Source organism: Lycium barbarum, chromosome 12 (genome assembly GCF_019175385.1).
Source record: "Lycium barbarum isolate Lr01 chromosome 12, ASM1917538v2, whole genome shotgun sequence".
Lineage (NCBI taxonomy): Eukaryota > Viridiplantae > Streptophyta > Magnoliopsida > Solanales > Solanaceae > Lycium > Lycium barbarum.
In genome coordinates, this window is record NC_083348.1 from 104,210,467 (window position 1) to 104,229,902 (window position 19,436).

The following is a 19,436-nucleotide window of genomic DNA, read 5'->3' on the forward strand; positions in this document are numbered from 1 at the left end:
GGGGCAGACTTTTAGTTAAGACATAACTAAAAGTATGCCCCATAAGGCATAACTTTTTCTTAAGATATAGACTTTGTCTTATAAGGCAAATTTTTAGTTATGCCTTAAGAAAAAGTTCCGTCTTATGGGGCATACTTTTAGTTATGCCTTATGGGGCATACTTTTAGTTGTGCCTTAACTAAAAGTCTACCCCATAAGACATAACTAGGAAAAGACTTTTAGTTAAGGCTTAACTAAAAGTTTGCCCACAAGTATGTCGGACCCGGCATAAACTTGTTAAGTAATTACCAAAGTTATGCCAAACCCGGCATACTTATGCCAAGTCTGCCCATAAGGCTTGAGTATGCCGGGTCCGACATACACGCGACCCAAACCTTGCCTTGCAATTTTTTTTTAATTTACGCTTGAGCGGGAGTTCGAACTCAGAACCTCATGATTTATGCGTGAACGCTCAGGGTTGCAATGCGAAGGGCAAAAATTAAAGACCAACAATATGAGGAGCATAATTTAAAAACCACAAATATGAGGGGCAAAATTTAAAGACCATCCCAAAAAAAGGGCAATCCGCGCAAAAAAATGTAGTTAGACTTTGTTTAATGCGCAATTGGAGGTAATTGGTAGGGCAATTTGCACAGTTGTCTTTCTTTGGAGGTGGTATTTAATTTTTGCCCTTCGCCTAAAATATTCTGAGGTTTTAGGTTTCAATCTGGCTTAATCATAAAAATAAAAATAAAATTCGCGAGGCAAGGCTTAGCGAAAAGCCTGCCTTATGCGACAGACTTTTCCTTAAGGCATAACTAAAAGTCTGTCATATCCGGCAGACTTTGTCATACAAGGCAGACTTTTAGTTATGCTTTAAGGTATCATCTACCGCATAAGGCAAACTTTAGTTATGCCTTAAGACAAACCCTATCGCATAAGGCAGACTTTCTACAGAGTCTTCTCTTGGTTTTTTTTTTTTTTTTACAGCGGGGGTTTGAACCGGAACCTCTGAGTATTTTTGGCCACTTTTTAAACGAAAGACAAAAATTAAAGACTCGTGCCTTTGAAGGACAATCCGCGCAAAAGAGATTGGTGGAAGCCCAAAGCAGTGACCAGTGACCCATTTGGGATGCTTAGAGGAGAGGCCCAAGTTAGGTGGGAGACGGAGGATCAAATGCAAAGCTAATTTACACAAATGTATCTTTTTTTAGGTTACCATTTAAATTTTGTCCCTTTTTTTTAAATAATTGTGCAAATATAGCCCTTGAAAAGTTATCATTCTGCATATTAGACTCAGGTCTAATGTTTGCTTATATATTATTCAACTTTACAAATGAACATTAGATTGTCGTCTAATGTTTGCAATAACTTTAACTTAAAAGAAAAAATATTAATATCGTTTTCTAACATTTATGAAACATTCTCGGTTTTTGCGACAGGAATCTTCTAGATTGTGGGCTAATAGATTCATAAGCTATAAAAGAAGCAAAAAGGCGATCATTTATTAAATAGTTATCTCAAAAAGGGACAACCAGCAAAAAAAGGAGACAACAATCTAATATTTGTCGGTCCAAAAAGTTTATATTTGCATGGGTAATTCGCAGAAATGCCCATCTTTTGGGGTAGTCTTTAAATTTTGCCCCTCATATTTGTAATCTTTAAATTTGCTCTTCGGCTAAAACCTATGGGTTCCAGGTTCGAACCCTTTCTCAGTTAAAAATTTAAAAAAAAATCGCAAGACAGAGTTTAAATTTCGCTATGCCCCCACCAGCAGAATTTTAGTTATGTTTAACCAAAAGTCTGCTGATGGGGGCAGACTTTGCCTTGAGGCATATATATATACTTTTCAAGATAAATTTTTAGTTATGCCTTAACTAAAAGCGTGCCCCATAAGACATAACTAAAAGTATGCCCATAAGGCGAAACTTTTCCTTAAGGAATAACTAAAGTTATGCCGGACCCGACATAACTATAAGTTCTGCCTTATAAGGCAAAGTTTATGCCTTAAGAAAAAGTTCCTCCTTAGGGGCATACTTTTAGTTATGCCTTAACTAAAGGTCTGCCCCATAAGGCATAACTAAAAGTATGTCCCATAAGGCGGAACTTTTCCTTAAGGCTTAACTAAAAGTTTGCCTTATAAGGCAAAGTTCATGTCTTAAGGAAAATTTATGCCTTATGGGGCATACTTTTAGTTATGTCTTAACTAAAAGTCTGCCCATAAGTCATAACTAGGAAAAGACTTTTAGTTAAGGCTTAACTAAAAGTCTGTCTATAAGTATGCTAGACCCGACATACACTTGTTATGGATTAACCAAAGTTATGTCGGACCCGGGTCTGGCATAACTTTGGTTATTCCTTAACAAGTGTATGTCGGGTCCGGCATACACGCGACCCAAACCTTGCCTTGCGATTTTTTAAAAAATTTATGCTTGAGCGGAGGTTCGAACCCAGAACCTCATGATTTCTGCCCAAAGCTCAGAGTTGCAACGCGAATGACAAAAATTAAAGACCAGCAATATGGGGGGCAAAATTTAAAGACCACCCCAAAAGAAGGGCAATCCGCGCAAAAAAAAATGTATTTGCATAATTATTAAAAATAGTAATAAATCTAATAATAGACTTAAGAATATTTGCGTAAATCAAAATGGTTCTTCTCTCTGTTTTCCTTTAAACTATGACATAATTGTTTTGGTAGATAATCAATACAATTCTTTTAAAAGGAAAAAAATTGGATTAAAGAAAGACAAAGGAAGTCCAAAGCTCAGCTCACCTTATTTTATGTTTCTTTTCTTAAATTGTTAAAAATTATCTAATGAAGTTGTATTTGGTGAAAAGACTAATTTGTTAATAACAAGAACTAAGCTCTTGTACACATTTTGCTTAAAGGCGGATCAAGAATTTGAATTTTATGAATTCTAAATTTTAGGATTGTAATATTAGGAGATAGTAATCGAGTTCTGAATTTAATTTTTATACATATTTAATGATTTTATTAATCTATATAAAATTTGAAGTAAAGCTATCGAGTTCGATCATCCGCATGTTATTGCAGTAAATCAGAAGCATTAGATACCACGATACCATTAACCGCTAGGAAAAATAAAACTACAAGAAAAACACAGAACTAATTAAGCAACCCCGAAATGCACAAATCATGTTAGCTGACAATCACGTTTACCCGCCATTCACGTGGTAAAAGACAACAATCAAGATGTAATATTCAATTCTAAAACTTCCATCCTACTTTCAAAGGCATTAGTTATAGACGAAAGACTCTATCCATATCTGGTGATTACATTAGGTCACATTAACCTCCTATAATCAAGTAGCAAATTAAGTTAGGACATAGACAAATAATTTATGATTAAATGATGAAACTATATATAAATGACAGATACTATTATGTTTTCATTGATTTCACATAAACGGTACGCGTGAGTAAGTATTTCCCAGAGAATATGCAATACTTTAGTTCAACGTCATCCCGTCTTCTTGTTTTTTCCGTGCGAACATCTACCTGTCAATGCATTTTTTTTAAGAATAGAAGTTCAACCAGACAACCACCTGGTTGTTGAAGGTCATTACACGTGACGTCAATTAGAAACCTCAATTGTCTCTTCCGTTCTTCTCATATTTTCAGTTAACACATTTACTTTCTTTGTCATAAAAAGGGACGAGTTCAAGTCCACAAGAAACGTCAATATTAAAGTTAGCGTCACAACTTTCTGAAAAAAGTTATTCATAAATGATTTTGGAGAAATTATGGAAATTATCTTACCAATGAACTTTTTGTAAGACATTCTCTGAATACCTCAACCAAATTTCTTTAAGGGGTTGTTTGGTTGCTGATTGAGTTATACATGCATTGATGATGCATGAATTAGTTATGCAAGATTTATTTATACATAAATAAGTAAACAATAAATATCTTCTAGAACCTTCGGTTTCTGTATCCATAAATAAGTATTGGTTATGCAGAGATTACAATGCATGAATTATTTATTTGGATGTTTACTTTGTTTAGAAATTAATATGCATTAAATAATTTTTAAAAGAAATTTTATTACAGTTATACTTTAGAAATTTCGAGAAAAATATATTTCAATTCACTGATTTGTTTCTAATAAATTGAGGAGGAAGAGCCTAGCATTGAACATCTTCATTCTTGCTGTCCAGAGGGTGAACTTATCATTTTAGAGCCTTTTTGGAAAGCCACCCAGGAATTGGATTTGTGTGTAATTGGATGTAATTACACAGTTTGACATATTTGTCTGGCCAAATATTTACTTGTTTAGCATGGAATTGAGTGTAATTGAAGGGGCATAACTACAATCTTCAATTCTCGGGGAGGGGGGGTGGGGAGGGGGAATTGGTGTTAATTACAAGGTTATTTTTTAATTTCCTTCCTTTTTTTGTTTGTATTTTAATTATTTTCTTTATAGTTTTTTAAATTTCTATTATTATTTTTATTTTTAATTTTTAATTTGTTTAAAAAAAAATATATATTTCTTCTTACATTTTTTATCTTTCATTTCCTTTCTTCTCATTTCTCTACCTTTACTTCTTGTGATTATGTGTAATACCTTGTATCTTTATTTTCTTCATTTAGCATAATTGTATTATTATTCTAGTTTTTAAAACTACACCTCCTAATATTAGAAATAATGAGTCGTTAACAAACTTGACATCTAGTGAGTGATGTCGTTAAAGTAGAATTTCGGGTTGAATGAGGTTTTAAATTTATTATGTTTTCCTTATCTTTTGAATTATATTTACTTAAGTTATGTTGAATCTTATTTTATATTAGGTTGAAATTTGACATAAGAGTAATGTTAGTTCTTGTGAGCATTTTAATATCAAAAAATCATATTAAAGTGTCTCATTGTGTTGCATTTTGCTGCAGTTCTCGTGAGTAACATAATTTGCCTCAATCACTCATTTTAGTTAGTGGAAGTGGCGTCTATTATCTCACCAGTAACCTCTAACTCATTACTCACCCACATTCTTCTCGTAACTTATGTAACTTTTAAGTCATAATTCTTCCATTATCTACTTACATTATTATCCCGCTAATTCAATTCATATCAAGGATGAATTTCTTCACCTATAAATAGAAGTCATTCTAACCTTGTGGTGTGCAGAAAAATATTGGAGAGTTCTTGAAAAAAAAAAAAGAGAAAATTTTATTTATAAGTTGAAGGAAGGTGTTCTTTGGGAGAAATGGATTTTGGCCCTTCACAATTTTTTTTTTACAGGAGATCTTCATTTTTTACACATAAAAGATATGAAAAAAATATATAAGAGATCTGGAAAAGACATTTTCTTCTATTCAAATTGTAAGAGGCCAAGATCTTATTTCCTCGTGTTTTTTTGATGGAGCTTTGTACTCAATATCTTGTTCAGAGTTTGTTGAGTTGTACGTTTATTGAGTTGTATGACGTTGACGGGTATTTTTTCTTGCTCAAGTTTATGAGACACCATTTTGTTTTATTTGGAATTCAAGAAGTTTTAATTTGTCTTATATAAAAAAAGAAGTGCTACTTAAGTAAGTAGTGTTGTAGAGCAAACTACTCAAAATATTTGTCACTGTAGCAAAGAAAAAAAGAGTTCTTAAAAAAAAAAAATTGCTCCATAATTGCAATTTAACTTTCGAGCATTAGTTCACACTTGAAAGTTCTAACTTCTACGGTCGAGTTCTATTGGAGAGAGTAAACAATTACTAGTTTATTTTTATGTTAGCCATTTTTTTGCTTAAACTTTAAAAAATGGTTATGCCGAACATTGTAAATTAATAAGGTGCTTTACGCATACAGCCAAGAGATAAAAATAAAAGAGCCGCCAAGTGGAGTGGTCCTACAATAGTTTATACACGCGTGTGTTAGCTAAAGATTTACGGGGGATCTAATAGCTTTAACTAATACATGCATATATTTACTAAATATTTAATAATAATTATAATTATTATTACTCTCTCTATCTTAATTCATGTGACAAATTTTTCATTTTAACCTATCTAAATAAAAAAATCACATTTCTATAATTAAAAATAATTTAATTTTAAAATTCTCCTTTATTATTAATAAAAAAATTTACAGCATACAAACGTCTAAAACTTATTTAAAAAATCTTCATTTTTATCATAAATTTTTTGCTAAATCAAATAGTGCCACGTAGATTAAAATGGAAAGAATATTACTCCATTAAGTATTAACTTCATAGGGGGTAAGAATTCATAAATTTTTAAAGTTTGCATTCATTCACCTCAAGAGAAGAATATAAGAGGTGGAATCAGCTCTTGAGTAGCTTAAGAACAACAATGGGAATTGGGTGCCCTGATGAGAACAAGAGGATTGAGATCGAGGAATTTCGCCGGATGCTGCTATCTAACGCAGCTGTCCACCGGACAAAGATCAGCGATGAATTCCTCAACCAAGGGCAATTGCGTCCCGCAGTTCAAAACAACCGTGAGCTTGAAGAGAAGAAGGTGTGTGTCACCAGTGGCGTATCCTTCCTCGGTATCGCTATCGTCAATCAACTCTTACTCCGTGGTTACTCTGTTAGAGTGATTGTTGAAAAACAAGGTGCCACTTCAATTCTTCTCCAACTTCGTATCCTCCTTATGCCATTGGTATCGGGTAAAAGATTAAAAAAAAAAAAAAAAGTTAATTCTCAAAAACACACTTGAATTTTCACTTTTTTCCTTATCATTATCTATGTATCAAAACATATTTCGAAGCTGATTAAATCAATTATCCGATGTTTCGTTTTTCCATCTGAACTATATTAGGTTTATTTTATTATATAGACTGTGATAGTTCAGATAGAATAAAAGAATAATTGATAGTTCAAATTCAGATAGAAAAAGAAATAACTGATGGTTGCGGGTGTAATACTCGAGAAAAAGTTATAATTCGTGTGTTTATTATCCCAAAAAAAAAAAAAAAAAAACTACTATAAAGTAACTTTCTGATTTCCGGAGAATAGCGGCAATTGGAATCCGGTGTGCTTCTTTCATCAATCGCTTGTTAATGATCCTTTATATCTTTATAAGATGCATCTGAAAATGATTTTCCTTTTTAATTTCCAATTTTCAACTGATTTGACTTTTTTTTTTTGTTTTAGTGAAAGTGAACACGAATTAAGAAAGCGTGCGAGATATAATAGTTTATTTTTAATTGTTTTTTAGCAATATATGTAGACGTTGTTTGATTTCGTGTTTTGGAATGCTATCATATTTGAAATCCAGTTGGAGCAAATTGTTTGGGTGGGATATAATTCCTAATATGTTGTCATTAAGTGCAGAGGATCTGGAAAAGCTAAGAGAGATGGAAATTTCTGGAGAAATGAGACAGTCAATGAACACTGTAGTGGCAATAATGGCTAGTCTAAACGATGTTGAAAGCCTATCGCAAGCATTCAACGGTTGTCGTGGCGTCTTCCACACTGCTGCCTTTGTGGATCCTGCTGGCCTATCTGGTTATTCAGTGAGTGTTCTTACCGTTTATGACACCGGAAATATAGGGAAACGCATTTCTAATGATTAATTATTACTAGTAACAATCAAAATTGAGTTGAAGAGTTTTGTACAGTTTATTAGAGAAGTCCAAAGCTAAATTTCAGGGCATGATACAATTTCTTTCCTCCATTAGCAAAAATGCCCTTCGTTTCAATTTATATGATCTTACTTTCATTTGTCTCTTTACAAAAGAAGTGATTTCTTTTTAAATTTGAAAACAATTTGACTTTTTTTTTTCATTTTAACCCTCATGATAGGAGTATTTAATAGTACAGTATTACAAGTTCCATTTTTTTTTACACTCTCCAATCAAATTAGGTTTACTTAAATACTAAGAGAGTAGATTCTAGAAAAAATTACAGTGTATGTTAATTGAGGCAACAATGCTATTAAAATTGACTTATTTTTTTAATACTTAAAAAAAGATTCAAATTTCTCTCTCTCTCCTTCTCTATCTCTCTCCCCCTCTCTCTCTCTCCCTTCTTATATGTTGATATAAATATCTGTATATATCTGTATATATTTGTATGTTTTGAGCTATTTTTTATACTGTAAATTTTGGATTATTCTTTTACAATGTAAGTAACCAACTTATAAATTTCTGAAATTTTTCCCAGATTCTATGATCAAAACAACAAAAAGGTGATGTTTTTCACATCAGACATATAAGTAATTCGAAAGTACGTACCGAATAACTACTTCAGTTTTTGAAGAAAAGAAACCTTTATTCAGTTTGAATCGACACCTACTTTTTCATGATATTATTCCAGTTATTATTATTGACAGAGCCTGATTGCGTCTTTATAGATGATGTAGAAAGCTTTATGCTGCACCAAGCCCCTAGGCATTTTCGATGAACCGATATTTCTTTTCTAGAATAAATGTCGTAATCTCATATGTGGCCCATTTCTACACCCAATACGTTTGATCAAAGATGGACCAACGTCCCTATTAATTAGGGAGAATGACATATATATATATATATATATATATATATATATATATAAAAATATGATATATGTATAAAATATGACGATATTTTTTAATTTACAAAATATAATGATAGATTTTTTACAAAACATGTACGAAGAATTTCGCTCAAGGCTTAAAATTTTCGCTCAAGATTTTGTGTATGAAAACTGTATGAAATGTGTATATCTCGTTCAAGGCTTAAAAATTTCACTCAAAAGTTTGTGTATGAAAACTGTATGAAATATGTATATCTCGCTTAAGGTTTAGAATTCTCACATTTTTCATGTATGAAAACGGTATAAAAACAGTGTGAAATACGTATATAATTGTATAAAAATTTGTATAGAGTTCATGTTAGGTTTTTGGAAATTTAATTCAACTATAACAACATTTTATACAATTTTCCTACAATATTCATACAATTTTGAATCTCGTTTTGAAATTCGGTTGAAATTTAATACAACTACAACAATATTGTTTACAATTTTTATACAATATTAAGACTAATTTAATACAAATTTTCTTATTGTTAAATGCACGGAGAGAAAGTTGACCTTCTGATTTTAGTTCTCATAATCTCCTTTTATGGACTTTGCACACATTGTCAGGTTGAAGGTCCGCATAATCAAGTCAGTTTACAAGGAATCCTTATAGTATTGAAAGTGCTTATGTTAAAGTCCAATATTTGCTATGAGGCGTTTTAGTCTGTTTAGAAATTTATATATCAACAGAAAAGGAAAGAACTTTCGGTGTTAAAGAATATCAATTTTTTGAGTAATTGAATGAAACGGGTCAAGAAGATAATAGGTGTTGAGGATTCAATCAATGAATCGGAAAAAGAGCATCTATTAGTACTAATTAAAACATTCTTCTTTGGAAAACTCTATTGCTGCCACTTTCGATATTTGAATACTAGCTAAAAACTATATTTTCTTCATCTTGCGATTATCTTTGTCGAGGTTCTAACATAGCTGGACATAGGCACTTGATATAATTCTTAGATCTGAAGCAGAGGTTAGAGTAGAAGGGGGAGAAGGGGAAGGGAAGGGTGGCGGCTGGGAAAGGGACAAGGGAAGGGTGGCTGTTGGGTAAAGGTCAAGGTAAGGGTGGGCTTTTAAATTTTCAGATCTGGTATGATTTGTAATTAAGTTATTATGTTTTGTAAATAAGGAAAAATATTCTTATGTTTTATAATATAGTGTCTTAGATGGTATTATTATGTCATTTTCCCTATTAATTATACAATTTAAAAATCTCATTAATTATTGGGGGCAACTTGCAGGTTTGCCCTTCAAATTGGTGGTCTTTAATTTTTGCTTTTTGCTTTTGCAAATTTGCCTTAATGCCCAAATTCTGTCATGGACAGATTTGCAAAATTTTGTCTTAAGACCACCAATTTAAGGGGCAAAACTTAAAACCATCAATTTGAAGGTCAAAAATTAAAGACGGCCCCAAATGAAGGGAATCCGCGCAAAAAAAAGATTATTGGTGCTTTTTGTTTGGCAATACAAATTGCACTTGCCAATTTGCCATGTCGTTTCTGTTCAAAGATATTTTAGCTAAAAGTTTACACAAACACCAAAATGATATGTACCAGATTTAGATGTCCTAGTCATAGCTATATCGGACGGCTCATCATCTGTGTTAGTTTCGCATTTGCCTAACTTTCTGTCACTTACTCATGTGGCCCTTTTTTTTAATTTTGGAGGCCAATAAAGTTTTGACTCTTGATTGTTACTCCTTTATGTAGAAATCAATGGCTGAAGTAGAAGTGATGGTAAGCAAGAATGTGACTCAGGCATGTGCAATAACACCTTCGGTCAGAAATTGCGTGCTCACATCCTCACTTCTAGCCTGTGTATGGCAAGATATTAACTCTTCAAGGACAATTGATCATGATTCCTGGAGTGATGAGTCTTTCTGCATAAACAAGAAGGTATAAAATTATTTATTATATGGTGTTCTTCCACCACCCATTGCACATTTCTATCCAACATAGTAAGACTTAAATATCTACATGCTTAAATAATAGGACAAGGAGCCTGTTTGGATGGGCTTATGCTTATAAGCTGTTTTCAGCTGCTTTAGATAAGCTAAGTCAAATGGGCCCAATTATTTTTTTGAGCTTATTTTAAGCACAAAATGACTTTAAACTGGCCAGCCAAACACTCAAAAAAGCTGAAAACAGCTTATAAGCAACTTATAAGCCAATCCAAACGGGCTCAAGATCAATGAAGGGTGCGGTCAACTGGTCATGATATGGTTGGTATTCCTCCACGATATTTTAATTTGAGCCTTGAAGACCTTTAAACAGGGAGCACAATGTCTTCTATTAGTAGGCCAACTTAACACAAACTCATTGAATTGGTGCACTACAAATACCAAATGATTTGAAAAATAAAAAATTGTAGCAGCCCACTGCGGAATAATTTGTGACCCGTACTAAGGAGCACAATAAGCCCTTGTCCTGTAAAGGGCCAAAAAAATGCACAAAATATAAGTTTTTGTTGTGAACTTGAAGTTCCCATATCGCTCGCACACGGAATTGTGTGCGTGCTTATAAGCTGGGCCTGAAGCCTTTACTTGTATACGCGTTTGAAAACCGTGCGGGGCCAGAAGTTCCCAAAGCGGACAGTTTATACAAGTGAGCTATGGTGCCTGGTGGCCCTCCTCCTTCGTATACGCGTCTCACTCACCGTGAGGTGCGCCAAAGCGGACAATATGTACAAGCAGTTTATAACACGTTATCAGCACGATGCTCGCGATGAGGGGGTGTGTTGTGAACTTGAAGTTCCAACATCGCTCGCACACGGAATTGTGTGCGTGCTTATAAGCTGGGCCTGAAGCCTTTACTTGTATACGCGTTTGAAAACCGTGCGGGGCCAGAAGTTCCCAAAGCGGACAGTTTATACAAGTGAGCTATGGTGCCTGGTGGCCCTCCTCCTTCGTATACGCGTTTTAAAGCCGTGAGGTGCGCCAAAACGGACAATATGTACAAGCAGTTTATAACAGTTTTTTATTATTAGAGTAGTTAAATGATTATAACAAGCTACGACTTTAGAGATCAATACTTATTGTAAAGAGTGTGCTATAATTGCTTTTTAAGTAAATTATTATGTATGAAAAGTTATCTACAATTGCTTTATAGGCGAATTTTTTCTATATGGTTAGTCCATTGAACTTAGAATCGTCCAGATAACAACTAAAGCAACTACTCGTCCACTAACTAACAAGTAATAACCCATTAAAAGCTTAATAGACCTTATCAGCTCCTTGCAAGTTGCAAGACTAAAAGAGACTTTTCTCTCTTTTTTACTGCACACAATCAGCACTAACTTAGTGCTATTCTTTTAATGAAATCCATCTTTTTTACTAATAAAAGAATGCAATAACCCACTAAAAGCTTCTTTGGAGTTTAAATAACGTTGTTCTTGAACAAAATTGGCAGCTATGGTACGCATTGGGTAAGCTAAAGGCAGAACGAATAGCGTGGGATGTCGCAAGGGAGGGTGGATTCAAACTGGTTACTATATGTCCTGGTCTAGTAACTGGTCCTGAATTCCTCAGCAGAAATCCAACTTCTACCATTGCCTATCTTAAAGGTAATTTGCAATTCTCTTATTACCTAAATGAAGCAAATAATATTTTTGGACTCTGAGCTAATAATACCTTAGTCTGTAATTTTCAGGAGCTCAAGAAATGTTTAGAAATGGACTCTTGGCGACAGTAGATGTTAATAGATTAGCAGTAGCACATGTGTTGGTGTTTGAAGAGATGAAAAACACAGCTTACGGCAGATATATTAGCTTTGATCAAGTGATTAGGAGAGAAGAGGAACTTGAAAAATTAGCCAGAGACACAGGAATAGACATTAGAACGATGAGGTCAAACTCCAGAACTAATTTCTCAAACTGTACCAAATTGTCAAATGCAAAGCTTTGCCGCTTAACGTCTACAATACATAGATGTAATAGCGAGTTCTAGCTTTCGTCAATAAACTTATTTTATGCCTCTATCGAATTTTTGGACGAGGAGCAAATTTAAGATGATGGATAATCCAAATTAGATTGCACAAACTAAGGAAATTACTTCTAAATGTTCAAAGCCTTAATGAGTAAAAGGACTCTTTTTACACAAGTGGCGCAGTAATGATTTCCTCTAGTTGGACACTTATCAACTTAAACATTTGTACACAATATCTTATCCACGAGATCATGTACTTTGTAGCATAGTTATCCAATAAGAGGTCAATTCGTTATTTGACCAAAGAGTTTTTTGCCATTGCATAGTTACTATGTACAAGTTGCTAAATTTGGCAATACTGGAAATAATTTCCTCTAGCCTATTCGTCAACCATTGCTGCACGCGTCATAACCTAATTATATTTAATTAATCTTAATATTAAATAGACTAATTTTACTCAAAAGCTTACCATTTAGGATTTGGAAAATAATATTTCAAATGTTAAAAAGTAGTAACTTTTAATTTATGAAGAACTATTATAAAGAAATGAATAAATCTCATCTTAAGCCCTAATATTATCAAATAAGAAGATAATGACTTATTTAATTTTTGCATGAAATGAAAAAAAAAAAACTTTGAATTAACATTTCGGGTGGTTTTCAAAACTTTGAAATATCATATAACCTATAAACTGTATTATCATTCGAAGTTCTTACTTTTTAATTTTCAAATTAACTACCAGGCCAAAAAAATAGACGAGTTGAGATAAAGTTTCAGTACTAATAACTACACAAGTAACAAAATGATCACGACATATTTAAAGTATGAAGCGCTACACACACACCAAAAAAAAAAAAGTTAAAATTAAAACTTAAAAAATTAGTCCCAAACATGTGAAAAATTTGGCACTGCAAGCTGCTACTCTTTATCCTATTGTATTTAGTAGTGAAAGGTCAAACTCTTATTTTTACAGTTTGGTCCTTTCACGCACTAAATTAATGCGTGAAACCTACATATATATATATTTTTTGTGTTAGTTTGATTCAACTTTTTTATTTTTATCCTATAAAAGTCACGGACTCGTATGAGTGGTGGCATTGGGTGACAGACCTTTGATGTTTTCTCGCCCTTGGTCTTTTAACGGTTCGCGGTAAATAATTCTTTTGTACAACTTTTTATAAGTTCAGAGTCTACAACAACATGGAGGTCCATAATAAATGAAATTTTGGACTTAACTGCTCTCTATAGTTTTTTCAATTTTACTTGTCCACTATATTTAAAATAATTGTCTAATTTTACTTGTTCACTTTAAAAAATCAAGAGATAATATATCACTTTTTCCTATTTTACCTTAATATTAATAAGTCAAAATTTTCAATTCTATTTTCCAATACTTTGGAATTATGTTTGACAAACTTGGCTTAATATAAAATTTTGACTCCAAAACAAACTTTTAATGAGAAATATGTGAATTGTTAAAACCCGTTACTTATTTAGTCGGTTGCACATTTTTTTTATAAGTTTTAATTGATTTCAGTCATTGTAATTGACAATAATTAAGGGTAATTGGTAAGCTTTACATATATTTTTAGCTCCTTAATAAGTATTCCAAATACAAGTAAAGTGGGACGTACGGAGTAGTAGGATTAACATTGTAACGAAGCAAGATTGAGGGCATTGGACAAAAAACCTTTGATGTTCTCTCGCCTTGAATATATAGACGGTTTGGGATAGATTTTTCTAATTATATACTCCTTTTTATGTGTTCAGATTTTACAATAATATTAGAGATCCATAATAAATGCGATTTTAGAATTAAATGAAAAAAGCAAATGCAATACTATTCTACTTTCACTAATTTCCAAAGAGATTCCATAAAAATTTTATCATTTTTTGCTACAATTTCCTCCTCCAAATTATTTTATGTGACTGTATTAAGCTGGATATGAAATTACAAAAACTTTTGAACCTTGAAACATAAAACAAGAAAAAAAACATTGGTAAACTTTAAATTTAATTCGTGTCATTCCAACAAATTAGGGAAAAAAGGGATGTTTGATTCAAGGTATTAAGTGAGTTATCCCGAAATAAATTTTGAAACTGCATTTATCCATGTTTGTTCATAAGAATTAGCTTAAACCAACATGATTTTCGTACCAAAAACTTGGCATAACTTAATCATATTTAAAGGGTGGGGTTGTTTATCCAATAGGCTTATAATTCAAGGATACCTTGATTGGATCTAATTATTATTCTAGAATATCCTGATTTTCAACCAATCAATCCTAAAGTGTCTAAAGACACTGAAGACTTGAGATATAATGTAAAATTAAGAGAAAAAGAAATGTACTAAAGCTTACTAGACCAGCTTCAGAGATTTGTTACAATCTCAGCAAATCTGAAGAGCAAAAGCAATTTAATTTACGAGCAGATTAACACCTCCCTTCCCATCTCCTATTTTCTAGGAAGAAAAGGGGGCTGCCTGAATTTCCACTCGATACACAAATTTACACAGAAGAAAGTAAAAATGAAAACAAAATAAGAAGACGCACAAAATAAAAGTGGGTTTAGAAAGGGCTCAGATAGTTGCTTAATTTGCTCAGCGAAGAGCTTTTTTAAGGCTCTTCTCATACAAGAGGTGTCAGAAATAAAAAGCACCATCATCATAGCTCCACAGCACAAACAAACAAACGAAAGAAAAGATAATTAAGTAGCAACTCAATTGCTGAAGTGTTTAAGAATGAAAGATGCAGAAGTTTACATTGAGAGAAGAAGATGGAGTGAATACTTATACGGCTGAATTAGGGTTTTCACTTTCCTGATGGGCCCTGATGGTTATGGCAGCCCAAAAGGCTACTCTAAGCCCGGTTCATTCGCATAGGCTTAGCTCAACCCAAAGTAAGGCCCAGCTGGTAACGACAAATTAAGCTGGTCCAGCAACTTAAAAGTTGATAATTTCAGTGGCAGGCCTAACATTCGGCTGCATAGCCCAGCCCCGAAATCAGTTTACAGCCCAAATTAAAAGTTATTGTTTCACGCAAATTCCAATTGTAGGCATTACTCCTCTGTGTTCGAATTTAGAGAGTCAGTGGTTAAGCACCTCCACCTACGACCGATAGGTCCTGGGTTCGAGTCACACTGGAGGGGAAGTGTGGAAACACTATAAATCCTCCTAAATGGGTGGGAAAAAAAAAAAGAAAAAAAAAATAAGGAGGTATAGAAGGACCAGATTTGAACTTGTGACCGTGCTTATTTGAATTGTGACTTTTTTGGCAAATGGTATCAACGTTATGGTAGACATTAGTTTATAATTTCAGCTTTGATTAATTCACGAAAGAGTTAAAGTATTGGTAAGTGCTGATATATTCAGAAGTGAGCACAGCAACGTTAACTTGTTACATGAGGCGACGCTCCAGCACCTTCAAATATTTTTTCAAACTCTGCAGTATATTATAGTTGCGAAAGGTGCTTAGCTGTAGTCAAGATTTAGAAAAGGGGAAACAAATATTTGTTCAAACTTCAATGCCATTTGGAACAAAGTTCCATAAACTACCATAGCATATATTTTTAGAAACTTTTGATCGGATCTAAACTTTTTTTCTCAAAGATCTAAAGAAGAATTGGTACCAAATTAAACAAAATTTATCACACTAGTACTGTGGCTTCTTTTGCTTATGCCACTTAGCCATTTTGGAGTCTTCATTGGATGCTACGTAACCTGTTATATTTGTGGGTACCAATAAGAATTTACTAATTTTTCTAGCATTGCCCTTCTTGATATATTTTGATTGTTTCCACCACATTAATGATCTTAAAAAATTTCTAATTAAATTTCTGTTTGTGTGTTTGTTTTCTTTTTCATTTTTTACTTTTCTTATGCATGGGCCATGGTTTCTGTATTCATGTGTTTGTGATCTTCATCAATATGGAATTTTTTTATCAGATGCTGGTGGGAGGAAGATAAATCCAAATTCCCTTCGAGTTGTAAAAATGCACTGTGAAAACAACGACAATTAATCACCAATGCGAAATGAGAAAAACAGAAAACATAGCAACTGGAGAAAGTATATTTACCTCACTAACAAATATAGTACTCCATTCGTTCCTTTTATTTGTTCGCGATACTAATTTTTTTCTTCTTCTTTTATTTGTTCATTTTTATTAAATCAAAAGAGAAATCGTTAACAAATAGTTTCTCAAACATATTGGAGTGCTATCAGTCAATTTTAGATATCCAGAGTATAGTAAATATGAGTAACTCAGCAAAATAAACACTTAATTAATGAATTTAAGGAGAGTGCAAAATGAATACTGGAGAAGTAAGAGAGAACAATGTGCAAAATGAATATTGGACATGAGTAGTGATATGAAGAACAAAAAAGTTTAATAGAACAAAAAAGTTTAGGATAGGACTGCTAAGGTTTAATTTAAGGATATAACTGCCAAGGTTTAATTGTTTTGATTTGATATAAAGTAATAAAGTATTTATGAAAGTAATATGTGTTTTTTGCTGAAAGAAATGACTTTATTTAAATTATTACTAACAGGGATCTAATGATCATTTACGCTAGACTACATTGTGTTCTTTATTCTTTCTAAAAAAAAAATTAAATTCTAACCCCGGTGAAATTTGATTACTAATGAAACTAAAGGAAATTCTTGGGGTTCGTAGGGCGTGATAGCTGTTTTATTTGCTCGTTTTATATAAGTTGGCCATTATATATCCACAAATGACCATACATTTTTTCATTAGAAAAGATTGTTTTGAAACTATATATTAAGTATTTGCTAACAACTATCGTGCGATCCATGAACTTATTATCCTCTTGACTTGTAGCCTTTTTGTGTGTGTTTTTTTAAATTTTTTCTTCTTTGGCAAGCACCTGGCCGTTCATAAAAGCCCATCTACTTTTACATAAGCAAACGAATAATTACATAATCAAAAGACAAAAAAGTAAACAGTCTACTTTAATCTCTTCAATTCTATGCTTGGAAAATAAATTTCTATCTTTAGCACACTAACTTTTGAAAACAATGAAAATAAGTTAACCCTTGAATTTGTTTCTAATACTATATTTGTTGAGTGTATAACTTCTTTGCAGTTAAAAATGCAAGTTCACGTGAAAGTTAATCTAAAGCTCGTAGTAACTTTAATAATCCTCATTTCGTCAATATTCGTTTTATCTTTCTGGCAGTCAAATATAGTACTTAATTGGACTTGCAAAATTAAACTTTCGTCTCTCTCTCTCTTCTATTTAATTTGCCCCAGTCTGTTCCATTAAATTAACATTGAATAACATTAGCATTTTCAAACTGCAGGATTAATTATGAATAATTACAATGTTTATACAAAGTTAAAATTATTTTTATGTGTATATATATGTGTACTAGATGTTGATCAATCTTGTGGTTTCTTCGTATGCTTTCTTCTCTATATTTTGAATCCCCTTAGTCACGAAAATTCTATCTCCGACACTGCAGCCAGCTTGCACGAGCCTCGATTAGTTTTAGGAATTGTGCTATCTCCCACCAGTACAGATACTGGGTAATTAACTTTATCTACCAAAACTTGGACAAGTAAAAGAAAAATCATCTCTAATGCTATTTACGTCCACCGAAGAATATTGCTATATGATCTTAGACTTCAGTAAAAAAAAGTTATGGACTTTAGGATCCATGTTGATACGTATCTGAATAGTAGGGATATGAAGAATAAAAAAGTATTCGAATCTGGGAAACATCACATGTGGAAACTCTACACTTCACATTGGGAGTAGAATTCTTGAGTTTTATTTATGTCTATGGACAGATCTCACCTCGTGATCATACTAGTATTTAATTTACTATCATTAGGTGAGCCTCATGACCTAATTACTCCTGCTAATTAAGGCACCCACTATACAAAAATATAAATTTGATTAGTTATTTTGTAGTAATAGAGAAGAATCATTTTACTCAATGCCTAACCTATGCACGATATAGAATATGAGAGAGAGAGAGAGAGATTCTACTCCTAGATTAAAAATTACTACTGTGTTAACAGTTAAGCACATGGAGAGGGAGTTGTAAAATAGATATTAGTAGCAAAATGTTCACTTTCCTACTTGAGCTATGTATAATAATCAACATAAAGACAACACGGTTTATTATCAGCATGACCTTCTCCCACGTATATTTTTGGAAGGACTGTGTATAATTTGCCAATAACTAATTAGCTTGCATTTTTTATTTTTTATTTTTATCAATTAAATTATCATTATTTAAAATATATGTGTGTCTTGTGTAGAGGAGGATCCAAGATTTTATGCTTATGAGTTGGATTCTAATTTTTAGAGTTACTGAGTTTTAAGTTAATAATATGTGCATATTCAATGAATTTTTGAAATAAATTTACTAGGTCCAGAGTTTGAATCAAAATTATTGGTTTTCAGAGTTTGAAACAAAGTTACTAGGTTCCTGAGCTTGACACAAAGCTACTAGGTTCCAGAGTTTGAAACAGAGCTATTGGGTTAGGCCGAACACGTAGTCGGTAGTCTTCCCCCACCACTGGTATTTGGCATTTCGTCTTTAAAAATAAATATCATATCGAATAACGATACCAATAAAAATTAATTCAAAATACCAAAATTTTCTTTTCGATTCCGGAATTCGTTTTTTATCAAATTATGCACATCCTTAATAAATGCTAAATGTTTATTTTTTACAATTTCACCTAAAATTTGTGGACAAAAATACTCTATGTTAAAAGCAACGAGTATTTAGTAAATAGTTGAGAAACGAAAATATCATTCGACAAACAAGGGATGGGATGGGGCAATGATGGTACTAGTAGTATAGTATTGTCCACTGACAATTCAATGCAGAAGATCAAAGTTCTGGCAAAGGGCCGGGGAAGAAAAAATTATATATGTTGGATGGAAGACATGAAAATGGGGAGTCCGGAGCCTAAAGGGTATAAAAATACACGGTTTTTACCAAAAGGGAACGTTAAAAATTTATTATA

General features: G+C 32.7%; 1 protein-coding gene and 2 non-coding genes across 5 annotated transcripts; 1 reads left to right on the forward strand and 2 right to left on the reverse strand.

Moving 5' to 3' along the window:
• Window positions 1–6,218: 6,218 nt before the first annotated feature.
• Window positions 6,219–12,483, forward strand: LOC132625202 (cinnamoyl-CoA reductase-like SNL6). 3 transcript variants are annotated; one of them, XM_060340034.1, is made up of 5 exons: window positions 6,219–6,617; window positions 7,285–7,466; window positions 10,221–10,406; window positions 11,919–12,072; window positions 12,145–12,434. In XM_060340034.1, the coding sequence occupies exons 1-5, from the start codon at window positions 6,299–6,301 to the stop codon at window positions 12,198–12,200; spliced, it is 897 nt and encodes a 298-aa protein (XP_060196017.1). In that variant the 5' UTR covers window positions 6,219–6,298; the 3' UTR covers window positions 12,201–12,434. The 3 variants fall into 3 exon arrangements, with proteins under 3 accessions (XP_060196017.1, XP_060196015.1, XP_060196016.1); XM_060340032.1 differs by having other exon boundaries at window positions 6,223–6,617; window positions 12,159–12,483; XM_060340033.1 differs by having other exon boundaries at window positions 6,228–6,563; window positions 12,159–12,483.
• Window positions 12,484–14,776: 2,293 nt separating this feature from the next.
• Window positions 14,777–14,917, reverse strand: LOC132625375 (small nucleolar RNA snoR77). The gene has a single exon (XR_009576807.1). It is a non-coding gene; the product is annotated as a small nucleolar RNA snoR77 (small nucleolar RNA).
• Window positions 14,918–15,008: 91 nt separating this feature from the next.
• On the reverse strand, window positions 15,009–15,104 carry LOC132625371 (small nucleolar RNA snoR1). The gene has a single exon (XR_009576806.1). It is a non-coding gene; the product is annotated as a small nucleolar RNA snoR1 (small nucleolar RNA).
• Window positions 15,105–19,436: the final 4,332 nt, after the last annotated feature.